The 20941-nt window shown below is 35.4% G+C and overlaps 1 protein-coding gene across 1 annotated transcript in view; it reads right to left on the reverse strand.

Moving 5' to 3' along the window:
• Dcc (DCC netrin 1 receptor) overlaps positions 1 to 20941 on the reverse strand; it is a 1083530-nt gene that overhangs the window by 537161 nt on the left and 525428 nt on the right. The window contains exons 4-5 of the mRNA XM_021150630.3: positions 9883 to 10033; positions 8125 to 8261 (exon numbers count right to left, since the gene is read on the reverse strand). Coding sequence (XP_021006289.1) covers positions 8125 to 8261; positions 9883 to 10033 — 288 coding nt within the window. The remainder of the gene's footprint in view (positions 1 to 8124; positions 8262 to 9882; positions 10034 to 20941) is intronic.

A 20941-nucleotide genomic window follows, 5' to 3' on the forward strand; every position in this document is an offset into this window, starting at 1 on the left:
GACAGAGGCAGTGATGTAAATTCAGGCAAACTCCATTCACATTAGGCATCACGTGTAATAATGAAAGGATAACTGTTAGGCTAATGCATTCCACAATTACTGTTGCCCACTTATGGCCAAGAAAACAAAATAAATGAGCCAATATGTATAGAGCTTCATGGAACTCCCTGATTTTGCATAGACAGTTGAGTGACTCAACGTATCTACTTGGTCTATTGTACTTGCTCCAGAAGAGTACCTTGTGCAGTGTGTGCTTCATTAAAAATTATAGGAACAAGCTTAAGGAAAGACAGATAAAAAGTCATGTCAACTTTGAATTATCAAGATTGCTCCTAGAATAAAAAAGATTACTTCTTTTTGAAAAATACCTAGAAGTTGATGACAGTGTGCAAGGATACATATACTTCTTCAAACCTGAATTTTAGCAATCTAAGAATTGATACTGAAAATAAATGAGCACAATCTTAATTATTAATATATTAATATTAAAATTGGAATATATAATTTATTTATAACATTAAAAACTGTATAGTTCATCTCATTTTATAATTGTTTAATAAATTGAAATGGCACAAAGGGAAGGTATAATGCTGTATAAAGACATTAAAACTATTAAAATAAAACTCTTGTCAATAAAGAAGTAAATTTCAGTCTATGGCAGACATAATGTATTCATGCTTCTGAAATCCTACCATTACCCTCCTACTAGTATTTAAGCCACATTGATAATATGTTTCTCGTGTATCCGTGATAATTTATAAAAGAGAGGAAAGGATTGTTTTAACAGATAAAGTTCAAGGCCAACTGATGTTTCAATGGTTATGTTAGCATGATTTTGAGCACATTGGGCTACACAAAATATATTTTCATAATCTGGAGTCTGAAAAGCCCAAGATAAAGGTGTCAGCTGGCTTGGTTCCCACCGAAGATTTCCGCTATCCTTACTTTGAAGATGGCTCTTCTATGTGTCTAGATGTGCCCTCTTCCTGGTGGGCTGACATGAGAAAGGGGAATGGACAATGGATCTCCAAATTGTAGGACATAATGGACACAACTCTTGTACCTTTTACTTGATTTATTTTTATATAAATTTAGTTTTAATTTCTGGCTCCCTGTAGTCCTGTGCCAACACAATAACATCTGTGTACCAAAGCTTACATACATACATCTACAGATGCTAGGGTATGAAATGTATCCTAGTATAAAGGAATATGATACTAGGAGACAAAAACATATAAGATGGCCATGCCAAATAATTGCCAGAGTCTTTTTACATAATCTGAATTTTAAATAAGTAATAATTTATCAATCTTACTATTAATAGACCTATAAATGATCTGAGTGATCATATTTGTAATGGTTGTTCAACTGTGTTATACTGTAAGAGATTCTAAAGTAATTGCACAGATCCAAAGGATCTGTCACTTGAATTAAGGACCAGGTATCACTGTCCCACAATAAGAAAGTTCCTTTGTAAACTTACATGTTGTTTTATTTAGCCTTCCTTAACTTTTACATTAAAGTTAAATTTAACTTTTAAATTTTAAATAAAACGAACTCTACCTTCCTTAACTTTGTCTGAACACAGGCACATTGAGAGTTAAGGCTCCCACATAGAAATTCTGAGAGACCACAGTTTAGTTTGTTACAGTGATATATGAAGTAGAAAAGAATCAGGAGCCTCAATGGATAGCTTACAAAATATTCTGATAGAGAGTTAGATAGGGGTTTTTCTGCCCATTCTTACGTTTGCAACTCAGCAGAGACAAAGAAAAACATCCAAATGTATGCCCCGAGCTGAAGAACAAGCGATCTGTGTGCTTATGCCTCTTCTCATCTAGATGGGATGTGAAGCAGAACCAGCGGGGTATGAGCAGCACAGCAGAAAGTTAATGCAAAATGCTGCACGAATGGATAGCATCCTTCTGCCACGGCCCTAATTTTTGTCTGTGTTTCTAGTGATTACTGCCAATATCATCCCTGTGTAGCATCAGGCCATCATTACGCTGATTCCTCCACAATTCATGAGAATTATGAAGGGACATTTACTGCTGTAAACATTTTGTGGATGCAAAGCAATGGGTAAAGAGAGACTGCATGAAATGTTTTAATAATGTGTCGTTTATTTATTTATTTATTTATTTTTACTTCTGTTTGCCTTTCCTTAATCTTTGCAACTCAGTTTCAGCCTTCTCCTGAGGGCTGGAAGAGACTTGATCTTTTTGCTGATTTTTTTGTTTTTGTTTTTTGTTTTTTTGTTTTTTTGTTTTGTTTTTGGCACGGGGTGGGGGTGGGGTTGTGTGTTTGTTTTTTTCTTTATTTCCTGGCACATTCAAACTATGCCTTGCTGTTTTGAATATGTTTCTCTTCTAATTCTCATAGTCATGGAAACCTATGAGGGAGCAATTATCATTCTTTTAAAGGTGAAGGAATTGAGGATTACCCACCTGGCTCAGATGAGATAAGCCACACATCAAAGTGCTTAGCATTGAAATGGCATTGTACTAAAGATAAAATCTAATTGTGCTGTTGGCTGAGCACTCAGAAACTGGACCAGCTTTCCAATCCAGCCTGGTATTTCTCTATAGCAACAATCTTTACCTGTGACCTTATTTTTTCATGCATTTCTTTCTCTCCTTTGAGAGTTTTTTTCTCCCCCCCACCCACCATTTGGGAATATTCTATAATGAAGTCTTATTTTTTTATCATATACTCATCAGATCCTTTGCCTCTCTGCCTTTCCATCTATCATTTTCGCTTTTTAGTTATTTCCAATGTCTTAGCTTTTGACCCAACAATTCTTGGAAGCCTGAGCTTGCGTGGTGTCTTCCATTCTGAGTCCACACATTATTTGATAAAATGTTCAACACTGAGATGCTCTCCCACATTGGTTGCTGGTTTACTCTAAGCACAGTGGTTCCATTTGTACATCTAAGACTACAACTGGTTAGCTTGGCACATCTATGAGCATTTTTATTAAGAGGCATTCTTTTGTCAGAAAGTAAGGTGGGAAATTAAGCATTTTCATCATAGAAAACAGATTTTTAGCAAATAGTTACCTTTGGTTATTTGGAGGGGAGAGAAGTTTTTGCTCTATAGCCCAGGTAAGCTCCATACTCTAAACCTTCTTGCTCAGATTCTCAAGAGCAGAGATGACAGGTATTTGCCAGCATAGCCAGCCTTTCTGTCCTTTGAACTGCTCTTCTCCAAACTCCCTTCTGTTATTTTTCCACATCTGTCTTTCTTGTTCTAAAGCCTGCTTGCTCAAGAGTCTACTGCTGAACGCTTGAAATATTATTTGAAACAACATCTGAAAGAATATAGAAAGTAGTTATGGAAATAAATTTTCTTTGAGATATATATTTGGTGTATATTAGGACACTTACATAATATCTGTGTGTGTGTGTGTGTGTGTTTGTGTGCGTGTGTAACAATTTGTAACAATGATAGCCAGCATATATGATGATGGTCCCAAAATTATAATGAAACTTAAGAACACCTACCACCTAATGACCTCACAGCTACACTGACATAACATGGGGGCACTTTAGTCCCATGTTTGTGCTGCTTCTGGTTTAAACAAACCGACTGCACTGCTAATCACAGAGAAGAATACTAAGATTATATAAATCGTATTCATGATAATGATAATAATGGATTTCCTTACTTAAGAAGTCAGTGTATTTCTTGCAGTCATGTTAGAGTGTATTCTTTCTAGTAAAAGGTTCATAGTTGACAAGAGAGCAAATCAGCACCAAGCTCAGATGTCTCCTGACGCCTACTCAAGGTCACAGTTATGTTTAGGTTTCAATCAGTACTCTACATATGAACAACACCTCATTGACTCAAATATCAAGGAGCTAACCTTACATGATTACATGGCTGTGTGCTAAGCTATAGTTCAGGATGGACCTGCATAAATTGGATCTGCTGAGGTGGATAGAAAACACCCTACTTAAAACACCCACATGCTTTGAACTATGGGTCCTTTCTGATGGGGAGCAGAATCGGCCAAAGCAAACCCCAGTGTCAAGCACAGAAGAAACACGAGTTATATGGGAAGTGGGAATTGCTACTCTTACAGTAGAAGACATGGGATATTCTTAGATCTCATTTCCTGATTCCAAATTGGTTTTATAAATAACCAGGAAAACACCTTCTATAAACCCTAGTTGGAATTTCCCAAGATATTTGTTAAAGCAAATAAACATTTTATCATTTTTTTTAATTGATGTAGATTGCTTTAAAAAGAATTCCTGACTTTCTCTGGGAAAGTTGAAAAATGTTTCATTACTTATCGATGTAGGGTCGGTGGCTTATAGTAAGGAATTCTTCCTAAATGTCCTCCCCATCCATGCCCTTTTTTGTGGTCATGAACTGTATAGAGGTCACTTTAAAATTCATACCTTATTGATAAGAGATTAAATACCTCATACAGTATGCATGTCTGCATTGATTCAGACACTAAACTTAGATTCCAGATCAATGTTGAGCTGAAACAGTAGCAAATCTTCCATATGTTTGTTGAGGCTTGTCTTACAGTAAACATAAAGTTTGTATGAGGGTCAGGATGGATAGCTAGGGAAAAGGGCAGATATATGATCTAAACTATCTAAGCTATGGGGAAAGGATGCTGGATGTATGATTGGACAAGAGGGAACTATATAATTATTTTAAAATGGCTATAAAGTCTATAAAATTAAGAACCACAGTACTTCCTGTTTAATGGAAATATACATTGGCTACATGTTTCAGAGAACATCTGGAAGCATTCTTCTTTTTAGACCCCTCCCTGGCCTTAGTCCCCAAAGCCAGGTCCTCCTATGAGAACAGAGACTTTGAATATTTTGGGTGTGTGTACATGTAGAAGGATTGGTCCTGAACTAAGGGCTTTATTGATATGAAAGAAGTATGGGAGCATTATCATCATCGATGGATAATCAATTAATAATTTCAGAAGTGAAATTTTCTTAGGAGTCTAGGCATAGCACAGAGAAGTAGGTGTGCTTTTGAAGGAAATGCCACACTCCTGAAAACTTGCTCCTTCTCTCTGCTTTTGAACCACCATTAAGTACAAAGCTCTATACTACTCTCTGCTCTACTGTCACACACACACACACACACACACACACACACACACACAGGGGGGAGGGAGGGAGAGGGAGAGGGAGAGGGAGAGGGAGAGGGAGAGGGAGAGGGAGAGGGAGAGGGAGAGGGAGAGGGAGAGGGAGAGGGAGAGGGAAAGGGAAAGGGAGAGGGAGGGAGAGGGAGAGAGACTATCATTTATCCAAGTGTTCTAGGTTTACATATAATATTAAAATGCCTTATAAGCATTGGAGAAATCAAATTAGAAATTTTTAATATATAACAAGGTCAATAAGCCTGGGTTTCAAATCTTTTGTGGATTTCTTACAGACAAGTCCTATGCTAATGTTCAAAAACGTCCAATGATATTTACAGATGGCTATATTTACTTTCAAAAATACAGACTCACAAGTTGTTATTATTAAAAATATATCTGCAACTTTATGTCATTATTTGAGTCAAAGATATCCTATATTTTGTAAAATAGTGGTTTCCAGATGCCTTAAACATCATGAAACTTTCAATTTTTATTTTATTAAAATGTAAGGTAAATGCTAAAATTTAAATTATACTTGATGTTTATTGACTTAAATTACAGCAAAAGGCTGCTGCATTCCCTTTAATCTAGAGTTTTCAAACCTTAAAAAGTCCTAAGTTCAGGAAGGTTCACATTCAAAGCTAGTAAAGGTCCAGGAAAGATCAAAAGATGTAAGGCAGAACAGGAATTTGATAAAAATGCATGATTAAAAATTTATAAGTACAACTTTATGTTTTGTGGGGCTTTAGTCTTACAAAAAATACAACTATGCTTAAATTTTTAAAAGATAGGAAAATATGTTTGAATAACATTAATAATAAGATCCATTTTTCCTTGCACACATTTCTAAAAAGAAATAAATTATGTTTTGAAATAAACAATCAGCTCCAGAGACACTAACTCTATATTAGGAAAATCTTAGTCTATATAAAAACACTTTATAATATGAACATTCATTTTAGAGCTAAGATTAAATATTCATAACTGACTCTAACCAGCTTCTTTATTAAATCAAGTTTTTGGTAATAGTTATCAGTCATATATTATCTATGGGGGATGTTTAAGATATGTACCTAGTACCACTGGGGATTACTTAGAAACAAAAAATAACATAAAGAATATTCAACTATAAGCATAGCTCTGTCTATATGTTAAGAAATTTAAAGATAATTCAGTTTGACACATTACATATGCAATCTATAGGCATATTTATAGAAAATAATTGGTTATAATACAAACATCAATTTAGTGGTAAGAAGTCACTACATTGGTAGGGGAAATTCTTGCAATCTTTATGGAGTTAAAATAGTTCTATATTCTTTTTCTTACTGTCTTACTTATAACTTTTTAATAATTGGGTCTGTGATTTTTTTTATTTATTTTCAAATATAAAATGGTAAGTTCAAGCAACTTAATTGAAAAAAAAATACAGAATATTAAAAAAACGAGACCAGAGAAGCTGTCATTCATCTTTAAGTGAAACACAAATTTTCCTATTTCCTGGAGCAAAATATGGACTTTGCTCTAATTCTATGTTAGTTCAGAAAACACACACACAAAGAGAGAGAGAGAGAGAGAGAGAGAGAGAGAGAGAGAGAGAGAGAGAGAGAGAGAGAGAGAGAGAGAGAGAAGAAGAAGAAGAAGAAGAAGAAGAAGAAGAAGAAGAAGAAGAAGAAGAAGAAACATACACACAATCTAAGACATCACAAATAACATATTTATGTTTTTAAATGGTAAAAACTGAGAAGGTTAGCTATATCTGTGTGAGAGGAACAAGAGTATATGGTCACTGGCAGCATAGCCTAGGAGGGATGTCACTTGTGAACCGTTCTTACCTGTTACATACAAAGTTGGCGATATTAGATTATGTTTGCCCTTTATTTGCAATGAGTTGTTTAGTTTTTGGGGTTTGCTTTGTTTTGTTTTAAAGAAAGATTTATTTATCTCATTTATATGAGTGTACTGTAGCTGTCTTCAGACACGTCAGAAGAGGGCATCTGATCCCATTACAGATGGTTGTGAGACACCATGTGGTGGCTAGGAATTGAACTCAGGACCTCTGGAAGAGCAGTCAGTGCTCTTAACTGCTCAGCCATCACTCCAGCCCAAGTTTTTTAGCTTTAATTTGTAAAGCATGCGTTACTTTTCTACCTTCACATTTTAAATGATTATAGAAGTCATATCTAGCTCTAAAACATAAGTTAGAGTCAGCAATACAAGGATATAGACCCTATTCAATTGGAAACAAATACCCCCCCACACACACACTCCAAAAAATCCAATTTCTGTAGTATACAGGAGAAAAGAAAGTAAAATATTAAGGTATTTTCTACCAACATACACAAAACAAACTTGAAGACCACAGTATAGTCTTCATTTGTCAGAGCTAGTACCACGGGTCATCATTCTTAATTTTCAATAAGGCATAGGCGGTCCTGACTTCCGGAAGGACATAAATCCAATCATATACCTTAAGCTATTTAAATTGCACTCTTGCTATGCAAATTTTCCTTAAATAGATTAGATTTTCGTTATTTATTTTCACATGACATCTACAGCTATTTTATATTAATAAATCAATCTATTCATCACACTGAATTTAATGTCAGAGACATTGCAAATATCATCTGCTTTTCTACTCATCTACACTCTTATATAAGTTCTATTTTTGTTGTCATTTATTTTTCTGCACATATGATATTTTAGAAGTTTTCATTGTGATACAACTTATCTATATATTAACACTTTGGGGGAACTTTCCAGAACATGACAAAAAAATAATTAGAGTAAGGAGTAATAAATATGGCTTTTAATCAATATTCAAACACTGCATTTAACCCTGGTGCAATTAATCAAAGCAAAGTGGGTATGTGTGCAGAGTAGAGGGACCTTTCAATTTCACACCAATAAATTCAGTGGGCAATCGACTACATGCATTTAAAATGTTACAGCGATATATTTTGAAAGGTTTACTGTAAACTCATCTCCAATCACTAACTTACCCAAGACCGTGAGCTCTGCAGAGGCACTAATATTCTCATTCTTATAGGTGACAACGCAAGTATAGGTTCCACTGTCATCATCTGTCACATTAGAGATGAGCAAATTGCTTCCACCCAACAACGAATACTTTTTAGACCTGTAAGACAGAGGCCATGTGAAATAAGGCGGCCTGTTAACTTTCTGAACATCAGGCTGAAATTCAGAAGTGCTGATGAAGTTTACAAAGGCTCACATTAAAGAACTGAAGAAGATAAAATACCTGCGTCATTGAGGCTTTATCTTAGCTCACTTTTTGAACTAGTATCAATTCAAGGTAAACTCCCATGGGGACGATCCGTGTATTAATTCAGAGATGCCATAGATTAAATAAAATAGTGCAATAGTAACCGTATTTAAAAGAAATTTCACAATAATCTACTCTGGTTTTGATTCTATTACTTTTAAATTTAAGTCCTCAAAGACAAAAAAAAAAATGTTCCCAAGAGAGAAAGTCAGTGCCTGCTTTGACATATAACTTAGTCACCATCTAAAATAATCTATGCATCCATAGATATAAAAACATTTTTAACAACCTATAGATAAAAATATCCATGCAGACTTTACAATGAGATGTGATACTTCAAACTGAAGAAGTGCTTATATTCTACTATTCTAACTTCACCATTAATGAAATATAATAGACAATGAAAATTGTTTATATCTATGATATACCATGGGGTATATCATTTCAGCTGAACCAAAGGTATCTGGCATATATAAATGATTCAGAAACTGGACTTCCTGTATTCCTAATGACCTCGGAAATGTGATAGTATATATATATATACATATATATATATATGTATATATATATACACACATATATACATATATATTATATATTATATTAGTATATTATATATATATACTATTATTGACTAAATCCTTCTTAAATTGGATAAAGTTTAACCAATAATTTATGATCCATGTATATATCTAATCATGGAAATTAAATGTATTAAAAGGGTTGTATTAGTCATTCTAATCAATGAACCTATTTTCTTAAGTGAGATCCATTTAATCAACATATTTACTTTCTACTATGGTCTTGCTTTCTAATTCTTCCTTATTATTAATTGCGAGATAATCGAATGTAAGCCATATTCTCCAGTATTACATTATATTTATAATAATTGGGATAATAAGAAGCACACTTAGAACTAAAATATCTGTGCAGACTTTGCAATGAAATGTGATATTTTAAACGACAGAAGTGCTTTTATTTATTATTTATTTATTTATTTATTTATTTATTTATTTATTTTATTTATTTATTTTTACATTCGCCATTAGTGAAATACTATGAACAATGAAAATTGTTTATATCTATGTTATACTGTAGATGCTTTTATGTATGGACTATAAATGTGTACATGTAATATAAAATGATTGCTGTGTCAAGCTTAGTAACATGTATGTGTGCATTGGTTTACAAATATATAAGATCTATCTTCTCTTTTTCATATTCCTGTGAATTACATCAACTGAATGCCCTTGCATCTTGACATCAATCCAATTTTTCAGTTTCCCTTCAGAACAGCTGATCCTATGGGTTTTTAATTCTTTCCTCATACTCTGATCAAAATGGTTAAATATCTTTGATACACTAATCATGACAAAGATTTTTGAAAACAGAGCTAATTATTTTAAGAAAATTGGACCTATCAGAAAGTAAGAAGCAATATCATATACTTATTAAGTTCCCAGGTGGGTAATACCTGAGTTGGATGACCTCCTCGCCTCGTAACCAGGTGAAACTTGGCGGAGGATAGCCAGAAACACAGCACTCCAGGACAGCATCTTTCCCTTCAATGGCTATTACGTTGGATGGTCTCTGCAGAAAATACAGCTGCCTATGCAGGCCTGGGTCTGTGGAAAGAAAACACAGGATCATATATTCTCATTAACTTTTTTTTTTTTAGCTTGACTCATACATTTTATACCATTAATACAATGTAAAATAATGAAGAATAGCCAGCCATAGTAGCTTATAGCTTTGATCCTAGCACCCAGGAGGCAGAGGCTAGTAGATTTCTGTGAGTTTGAGGCCAACCTAGTCTACATTGTGAATTCCAGAAGAGCCAGAGGGAGACCTTCTCTTTTAAAAAAAAAATCATATCTGGGCAAGGACTGAAGGAACTGAAGGGGTTTGCCACCCAATAGGAAGAACAATATTAACCAACCAGACCCCCCAAAGCTCCTAGAGACTAAACCACCAACCAAAGAGTACACACACACGGGGGAACCACGGCTCCAGCTGGATATGTAGCAGAGAATTGTCTTATCAGGAATCACTGGGAGGGGAGACCTTCGTTCCTGTGGAGGCTCAATGACTTGGGTAGGGGAATGCTAGGGTCCTGAGGGTGGTTCGGTGAGCATCCTCATAGTCAGGGGGCTAGGTGGTCTGTGAAGGAGAAACTGGGAAGGGGGTAAAATTTGAAATGTAGACAAAATAAAAATGAAGAGTAGATATAAAGAAAAAAAAACTTATATCTGAGAATAAAGTTAGAAAAGTTGATCCATGCAAAGAAACCGGAAGATAAAATCTCAAAAGGGTTTCTCCACTTTCAGAATATAGAGTATTCCTTGCTACAAAGTCATCAAAGTATAAGTCAAATGGCATAAGGTAGATGCTGCAAGATCCTTATTTGCGCTTCAGGATTTATTTATTAATCGTTACTAGAGAAACAAACAATATTTAGAGTAATTTATCTGAATGTCATCATCCAAAAACACTGATCATTCACTTGGCCTGCAACCATCTCTATTGTACTCTTTCAGTTTTTTAAAATCACTTTCATGGTTTGATATGTAAATTGAACAAACGTAAGAATGATTTTACACAGCGTATAAACAGCATATTAAAAAAATACATCGGGAGGCAGAGGCAGGTGGATTTCTGAGTTCGAGGCCAGCCTGGTCTACAAAGTGAGTGCCAGGACAGCCAGGGCTACACAGAGAAACCCTGTCTCGAAAAAACAAAACAAAACAATACAAAACAAAACAAAACAAAATACAATTTTGAGGAACCATTTCCTGTCTTCCAAATGGAAGTTACTCTAGCTTAAGTTTTCTTCCATGCTTTCTAAAAGCAAACAAGGTGATGGATTAGTTTTCTATTCATTAACAAATTTTAAAATGTTTTCAAAGAGCAAACTTGTCCTTAAAGCTAAGCTAGGTTGAATGAAGAATTCAGTTTCTTTCCACTTTATCTCAACAGTACTTATCTATATATGTGTTATCTATGTTTTCTAGCATAGAAGTGCAACCTAGTGATTCAGGAGCTTCATTCTCAGACTCAGTTCATCAATTCTCTCTGACTTTTCATCCCATGGATGAAGCAGAAGTTCTAAACCTAAGGGTCTCAACACTCAGGAAATACTCTTCTGAGTCAATCACGTCTTTATTTTCATTATCCGAGTTCTAGGAATACTGCCTGGGGACTTATCAATCAATTCAATAGTATTATCCTCTAGCCTAATCAATGCCCATCTGAATTGATTTACTGAAGATATATTAATTATTAAGTTTCTTCATTACATTAAACTCCACACCCCTGTAGGAAAGTTTAATCAAGGTTCTTTTTACCTTAATGAATTAAGTAGAATTAAGTTGTCAGGGAATGCTGCAAACTCAAAAGTAAAATCTGAATGCACAGACATTGAGATGATGAAATCCTAAATATTGGGCAGAGGTAAGTGGAGAGTCACAACGTGAGATGACACACAACCCTGCCATAGTGTAGGCTGCTGCTGATCTCATCAGGAATGACGTGAGGATGAACGTGGTCATTGTCCTGAGCCAGATTCAATCTCACCTTCTTTGATTGTGGAGCCAAAAGACAAGAAAAAGAAATTGCCAGGCCAGTAATTTTCATTTTAAATACTCTGTGTATAGAAACCATGCCTACATCTTAAATCTGTAGACTAAAGATGACTGCTAAGGTTAACTTTGTGTGATAGAACTGCAGGTGGCTTTTATTTTCACCTTTAAATTTTCCTGTATTTTCTAAAGGTTTTCAAAATGGCATGTAGTATTTTTAGAGTGAAGAGTTATTTTAAACGCCACTGTTGCAAGGTATATAGAACTTTTACAAAGAGAAAAAGAATCATACAAGTAAATGACTAAAACTTCAGGCAAATATTTAAAAGGAAATGAAAATTCTCCTTCTAAGCTCCATAGTTGTTTTTATGAAAAACTCCTTCTGGCGCGACCTTGCAATTCTAGATTATAACTCTTGTTATCTAAACAGACTTTCATAAGAATAGGATGGAATGATTAATCAATGATAAATGTTATTTGTGTTCTAGCTATATGAGCAATAACTATTCAAGCCCTGGTAAATCATATGAAATGTTTCCAAGTGAATTAAGGAGCCCACATTCACTACAGAAAAGGAAAGTCAAATCATATTACTGTTATTTATTAAGCTGTACATATACCTTATATAGTATTTCACATATAAAACATTTTAAGATAAAATTGGAGAGAGTTGTGCATTACAAGGTAACAGAATTGGCAAGTTTTCTACAGTAAAACAAATAAAATGTTTTCCTGTGCCAAATTTTAGTGTTAACAATTGTGAAAAGAACCTTCTATAATGTAAAACTCATGAATATATTCAAAATTACAATATTCGTGATTCTAATTTGATTGCAACAATAAAAATGTACTTCAACTAAAACCCAGTTTAGTTTTTGCTGTTGGAAAAAAAATGTTGGCTTTTTTTTGGTTTGGTTTGGTTTGGTTTTGGTTTGAAGCTAATCTGCCAGTCCCCAGCGTTGGCAACCTTAGAAACAAAGAGAGTGGTATATAAACAAGGATAGAGAAGATAGTGATTATAGGGTCAGACACAGTTCTTCCCTAGACTATTCAGATGCCTTGGAGCACAGAACTACACATAGCAACTCAGTACCTTTGACTATTCCTCTTGAGTTCCCTTCCCTTTTCACTTCCTTTTAAATGGAAATTTTGGCCTACTTAAGCTTCTTCTGCTATCTGACTTGGAGGGGACTATTCTGAAAAGATTAAAAAGAGAATTACATGATAATGTCAACAGAGGATCCAAGTCTGCTGGCTATTACTAAGGACTCCAAAGAATTCTCTTAAGGTAACTGAACCTTATAAAATGGGTATTTCAAGAATAATGTGATAATCCAACAAAAATAGCAGGGATAATAGTGGTGATTTCTTGCATTTGTAAAAACTTCTTGACTGTGTGGCTTGATTTAAAATAAGCTAGTTTTAAGATGATTTCTTAGTTTATACATTTCTCATCGTTATTTTTGGTTGTATTTCCTGTAAATAGTCCAGATGCATGTGAGTTTCCAATTCCATCCCTGAGGATCTCCAACCACATGGCTCTGCCAACAGAACACCTTAATGGTCTTCAAGTCTGGACCCAGCCCCTCCAGTAGCAAGTGGCCAACTTCCACCATTCCAAAATGAAAAGCCCAAGGTCAGAACCGAACTGTCAGATACTTTTTTCTCCAGAGCAAACATCTCTCCTACACACCCACACCTTACATGTGCCTAGAGTAGAGCTGTAACCCTTGAGTTTGGTACCTGCCCCCAGCAGACACTTATATTCCCATTCAGAATTGGAACACTTCCATTTGGGAAGACTTTCGCCAAAGCTCTAACATTTACGGTAGTCAAAGGCAAATTTTGATAGACTTTTCAGATAATTGTAGAAGTAGACCTTTAACACTATGCTGACTCTCAACAACTAGTTTCTTGGCAGTTAGTTGTAATGCAGAATCTGACATGGTATCAATAAACATTCTGTGCTATCTTATAAAAAATGCATCTGGCCCATCTTCTACTTTGAATGAATGATTTATGATTTTGTCACATCAGTCGATGGTAATTTGGAATAGTATGTACTATTTTAGTCAGGACTTCCAACTGTTGACATGTATCATGATAGAAAAAGTCATTTGTTACTATTACCAGCATAGCCATCGAAATGACTCTCAATGTTGGAAAGCTGTCAAAGTACGAGTCAAATTTGCATGTTTTTCAAATTTCTAATTTTAGCTGAGAAGCTTGAATTTAATTCTCAGTAGACAATATTTTTCCCCAAGTGACTCATTCAAGTTTTTCACTTTTGATAAAATATCTCACTAGTGTCTGCATCCGAAAAGATACCTCCCTCCTGCTGTTTGTCTGCTCAAGTCAAGCTCGTGTTCATCCCATAAGGGGAACCAATAAAAAAGTTGCTAGTTCTGTGTGGAATTCAAATTATCACAGAAGAAATTATTACCCTAACTAAGACACCCTTGAAACACCCTTTGATAACCTGCAGAGACAGATCAGAGGAGCAATCATCGTGAAGACCCAAGTAGCAAGTGCCCTATCAGCACAAGAGCAGCTTGGCATCTATCAAATAAGAGCTGGTGATATGCGTTCCCTGTCCCTCTTCCTCTCCATCATTTCTATCCCTTTCCTACTCTTTTGCTCTTCCTTCTCTTTGTCTCAAATTTATCATCCAGGAAGGGTCTACTGCGATAGTTATTCCTTGATCTTCCAGAAACATATACTATGACCCTACACCTAAGATTGATATATGCAGGGGGAAAAAAATCCCATCAAGTGTTACTGGAGCCCCTGATACACAGATGTAGATGAAAAGTTTACTAGTGCATTTGGAGAATAGGTAGTTTTGAATGGCATTTTCTGAGACAAATGGGACTCTCAAGCATTACAATTGAATTTGAGACTCCTTAGGAACAGTCTTCATTCATAGATTTTTCCCCAATATATCAGACTTTGGCTGTTTAAGACCCTCATGGCAAACGCCTGGTTTGCCCCCATCAGTCATCTGACTGGAGCTGTATTTAGTGTAGAAGGAAATTCTCTTATACTCATCATAGGTCATGAAATGTGGTGTTAGAGGATTCCAGATACATGGAAGTGAGTGTTCACCCTGTGTTGAGAGCCTGTCCTTAACAGACCAGTTTTCCAGAACCCTTATTTAGGAATTTCACCATTAAAGTTACATGCCGATTCTGAGAAAGTAACTGAGGCATAGAAAAATTAAGTTATAGATTTTTTGGATTCTGTGTTAGCAAGAAAAAAAAAACTAGTTTTCTCCGCTTAATAACTGTCACTCTGAAAATAACTAGTAATGGTTTTTAATTTTCATGTTTTCTGAACATAAAACCATTTCCCTCATTGTATACTCTTTGATGTGTTTTATTAATATCAAAGCTGAATGGATTATCATGGGCATTCCAAATGGAGCTGAAGAGCAGAGCAAGCTCAGACACATGACTTACAAATTCATTTAACTTGACAGCTTTCTCTATTTGCTTTCCCGCCTTCATGCTAGCCTGCCATTAACCTATTGGCTGTGTAGCCATTGTCCTTCTAGCTAGCTTCTGCAGGTCTTAGTTTCTCTATCACCGTCAGGCATATGCAATGGTAGAAGCTCAGAGTGAGATTTTCCATATATACAACTCAGTGTGTGTGTGTGTGTGTGTTACAAACCAGAAAGTAAATCGGGCAGTGTAGCACATGCCTTTAATCCCAGCACTTGCAAGGCAGAGGCAGGCAGATTTATGAGTTCGAGGCCAACCTAGTCTACAAAATGAGTTCCAGGACAGGCAGGGCTACACAGAGAAACCCTGTCTCGAAAAACCAAAAGAAAAAAGAAAAAAGAAAGAAACAAAGAAAGAGAAAAAAACAACAACAACATCTAACAAACAAAAACAGAAAATATTTAATAAAAAGAAAATATAAAAAATTACCAGGTGGTAGTGGGATACACATTAATCCCAGCACTCTGGAGTCAGAAGAATGTGTATTCCTGTGAATTTGGGGCCAGCCTTTCCTACTTAGTGAGTTCCAGGATAGCCATGGCTACACACACACACACACACACACACACACACACACACAAACACAAAACCTGTCTGTCTGGAAAAAAATTTAAAATAAGTATAAACTAAACATTGTCATTGAACTGTACACTGGGGAACTTTGAACTGAGAGGAAGCAAGAAGCCACTTCTCAGGAGTGGTTCTTCACTCTGGGATTCTGTCATATTCATGCCTTATTTATACTACTCTGGTACTAAAAATGGCATCCTCTGTAAATATTCCTACATCTGTTCATATTTCCTCTTACTTTTTCCATGAACGCACCCTTACTTCTATTTGTGGTTAGATCTGGAAGAAAGAGTAATCTATTCTTGTCACAACCGTATGTCTGAGTCCCTTCTGTCTCTCGGGGAAATTTTTGGTTCAATCATTACTGAAGCAGGTCTGAAAGAAGTGACTTTTCTTTTTCAGAATGGTTTAATTTTTTTTTTAAGCTGACTTTAGAATTATCAATGTTGCCATTAAGATATCTGAAAGTTAATTTAAAGAATCAAAAATTCCTCATAATTCATATATAAAGACACATTGGAAACTCTCCAGCAGAGTAATGCAGCTTTTATTTTAATACATGTTTTTAATACTTTTAGTTTCAACTAAAACTATCTGGGTCCTTTGCTTTTTATATTATGTTAAGGTATTAAAGGCAAAACTTTTATACTTTAAAACAGAATATGCTTTTATTTTTCCTAGGAAATAATTAGTATTAAACAATGTGGAAAAGGCAAATATTCTGGTGATTTCAGTAATTTTTTCTGACACTTGCACTGATAAATTACAGTTTTCCACACACCCTCATGTCTGAATTAGAAATGACTGCCTGCTACTACCTCATTGGAGGTGAACATGCGCTTGACTCATTGTGTTTGGGAGAAAACAGGAGTCCTTCTGCTCAAGAAACAACCATTCGTCCATGTTAAAAGAAGCCTATTAAAAGAAGGTTATTTTTCCCTTTTCCCTTTTGGAATATAGTAACTCTTCATAGAGTGGAAGCTAAAAGAATAATCAATAACTAAACATTATTCACCATCCAGGAAAAGTAGAAACAGCAATGCATTCGATGATGGGATGACCATTGTGTGGCATGAGAGTGATAGGCTGATGGAATTGTAATATATGTCCTGCCACCAGTATTTTCCTTTTCAAATAGGAATCATTGTTTCTTACCCCAATTGTGATAAAAGATAGGCTCAAGGTCAGAGAATGATCATTTACCTGTAGAAATTAAGTTCATAATACTAACATGGTAAATATTGTTACAATTGATATGATTTTAATCTATTTTTAGATGTATTTACATATTGCATATTTCCATGCATGTGTATATGTGCACAACACATAGTCCTAGCTCAGTGTGCATTGGACATCCTAGAACTGGAGGTACAGACAGTTGGGAGCCAAAATGTAGGTGCTGTGACATGAACTTAAACTTCTATGTGAGCAACAAGTGAAATTAACCATGGAGACACTTCTTCAGCCCCCAAAAGGATTTTGATCAACCCCATTGAAATAGTGGCTTTCGCAGTTGTCTCACATCCATTAAGATGTGACCTTATCAGCTGTATCTAAGTTTAATATAACACGAATGCCCACTCATTCCTCAACCCTTGAGCCCAGGTTCCCATCGATGGAAAGGGATTTTTGTTAATATAAACAGAAAAAACCCTCATATTCTGAATCTTTTATCAGTAATTATTGCATGACTGTAATTGCCATGCATGTATCAGAAATTGGAGTTTCTGTGGCAAACTGGAACTCTTAAATCCCTGAAAGGCAGGGTTGGGGCTGAACATGGAAGGAAATAATAAATGGTATCCTTGGCAGTGCAGACATTTGCAAAGTCCGATCACATCCTACCTCTCCTCAGTACAGAAATGAGCAAAAGAAATTAGTGTTGTATGAATTGCTAATGGATTTTGAAGAACAAATACTAGCAATCATATTTTTCTTCTCATTCTCATTTAAACCAATGTGGCTTATTTAGTACAGCAGAAGATGGAGAGGCATGGGTTGAAAGCATAGAGTAATGAGATACTGGAGGGAAAGTGCTTTCATGTATCTGTGGCTTAAGTATTAAAAAGAGAGAGAGAGAGAGAGAGAGAGAGAGAGAGAAGACTAGACAAGTTACAGATATTTAACTCCCAGGCTGCTTGTATACCCATAATCAAAACAAGGTAAATAATCAGGAAAATAATCTTCCCATGAGAGTCAAATTATTTAGTATTGAGGAAGCTTCTAAAATGCAAGAATAATTGCAGTATCTGCTGAGGATTACAAAATGTATTTGGCCTGTCAAATTTAATCTTTAAAATCATTCTACAAAATATATCCTATCTCTGTCTTTGTTCCACAAGATAATGCTTTAAATTAAGTAATTTGTTCTAAATTGTACAAGTTGGATGAGTGAAACCAAGATTCGTGCTTAGTTTAATGTTAAGATCCACGTCCTTAATCATTTTTCATAATAATATATTGGGATACTAACTCGGTCTGAACCAAATATAGGAAAATGGATTCTGGTGGTCCATGTTCAGCCCCTTTCATGTAGTCCAGATAAAATATGGTTTGTAGAAAATCTGTACTAAATGGATCTTAATGTAATGTACTGACATAGTTCATTCTCTCCTAAAAATACACACGAATGGAACACGGGTAATAATTCCATTCATTTTTAATTCCATGTTGCTGTTTTTCTGAGCTATACTACTGTGAGAATATCCAAACCCAAGCAGTTGCAAATATTCCCAACCACAGACAAATATACTTCCTTGCAATGCCTGTCCATGAGATTTAAGACTCTCAGTATGCCGAGTTGAACTTTATAGTCCATACTTAGCATCCTCTGGAATCCTATCTCACAAAGTACTCCTCTGATCAGAGAGATGGACTTCAAGACTACGCAAATCTCCATGTAGGCTTGTTTAGTGACTGGTGCTCATTTGTAGCTGGTTATGTTCACGTTTATGTCCCCTTCCATACTTTGTCTTAGTCAAGTACTCTCAGTAATTAACAGCCTATCATGATGGTTCATTCGAAATTAGATTTAGTATATTGTTCACATCCCTTGAAGACCATTACTCTGAATATATTATAAGGCAACATTGTCATGTTCTCTGATATATTCTTATTTTTTTTTCTGTTTTGATTGTATTTTATAAATACTTGCTCTTTTGTTTGGGTGTTTTGTTTGTCTGTCAAAACCATATTTGTCTAACACCATAAACTCACACCATGTCTCTTTTGATCTGGTAATTCTCACAATATTTTGAATTCTTATAATCTATGTCTAGGGATCTGTGATCAGTGATTTTTTTTCCCTGTAACTGTAACTATTTGGAGAAGTCATAGCATAGACAGCAAACATAAAAGAAAATGTGTTTTTCCACTGTTTCCATATTTCTCTTTCCTCAGTCTCACCCCCCCCACACACACACACACATTTTTGAGACAGGGTAATAGAGAAATTGGGCTGATTGCATATAATTGAAAGAAGTGTGGCCTCGTGGCTTAAATTCAAAGCTAGAAACGCATTCAATAAGGAAGTGACTTTTACTAAAAGCTTAAGTAGACTGAAAGCATGACTTGCTTGTTGTACCAATCACTTATCCAAGTTATCAATACAAAGAAAAAGTTCTAGAAAGAAATTAGGCACTTCCCAATTCTAAGAAAGGGCACTTCTTAGAATTGGGAACAAAACACCCAGGGAAGGAGTTACAGAGACAAAGTTTGGAGCTGTGACGAAAGGATGGACCATCTAGAGACTGCCATATCTAGGGATCCATCCCATAATCAGCTTCCAAACACTGACACCATTGCATACACTAGCAAGATTTTGCTGAAAGGACCCAGATATAGCTGTCTCTTGTGAGACTAGGCCAGGGCCTAGCAAACACAGAAGTGGATGCTCACAGTCAGCTATTGGATAGATCACAGGGCCCCCAAAGGAGGAGCTAGAGAAAATACCCAAGGAGCTAAAGGGATCTGCAACCCTATAGGTGGAACAACATTATGAACTAACCAGTACCCCGGAGCTCTTGACTCTAGCTGCATATGTATCAAAAGATGGCCTGGTCGGCCATCACTGGAAAGAGATGCCCATTGGACATGTAAACTTTATATGCCCCAGTACAGGGGAATGCCAGGGCCAAAAAAAATGGGAATGAGTGGGTAGGGAAGTGGGGGGGAGGGTATGGGGGACTTTTGGGATAGCATTGGAAATGTAATTGAGGAAAATACGTAATAAAAATATTAAGAAAAAAAGAAATTAGTCACTGCTCCATTGAGTGCACAACTGTTAGGAATGCAAAAGTTCTGGTGACATGGAGTAGACTGGAAGGAAGATCAATCCAGCCATGAAATTCCTTTAAATCAAACTCTAACCTAGAACAAGTCCCTAATCTCCATTCCATTCTATTGAGGTAGGCAACATAAGAAAGCTTTAGAAGAAAATGTAAAGCTAGAACTGGTTAATTCATGAAGTATACAAAATGAGCCATTTCTATTTCAAAAGTATAAATTTGTTGCTTAATCTTTGAACCCTGGGATGTAGAATAGATGATATATTCTTAACAGGAAACTATAATTTCATTAAATTGGCTCTCAGTGACCATGATCACTGCCAATGATGAGTAGTATTTTGTAAAGAGTTGTTTCTTTGTGTGTAAGTGAATAGCATATCTCAAAAAATAACAACAGATAATGATATAAAATATGTAGCAGTTATCTATATCTGTATCTATATCTATTTATCTATCTATCTCTCTATATAATCACATTTGTTGTTTGGGGGACAATAAAATTGAACATTTTCACAAATTATACAATAGTGTAAATATAAATGCTACACATACTTGGAAACAAAATTATTTATGTGTTTTGTGAGTCACATTATTTCGGT

Source organism: Mus caroli, unplaced genomic scaffold, assembly GCF_978045245.1.
Source record: "Mus caroli unplaced genomic scaffold, Mus_caroli_1 scaffold_19, whole genome shotgun sequence".
Lineage (NCBI taxonomy): Eukaryota > Metazoa > Chordata > Mammalia > Rodentia > Muridae > Mus > Mus caroli.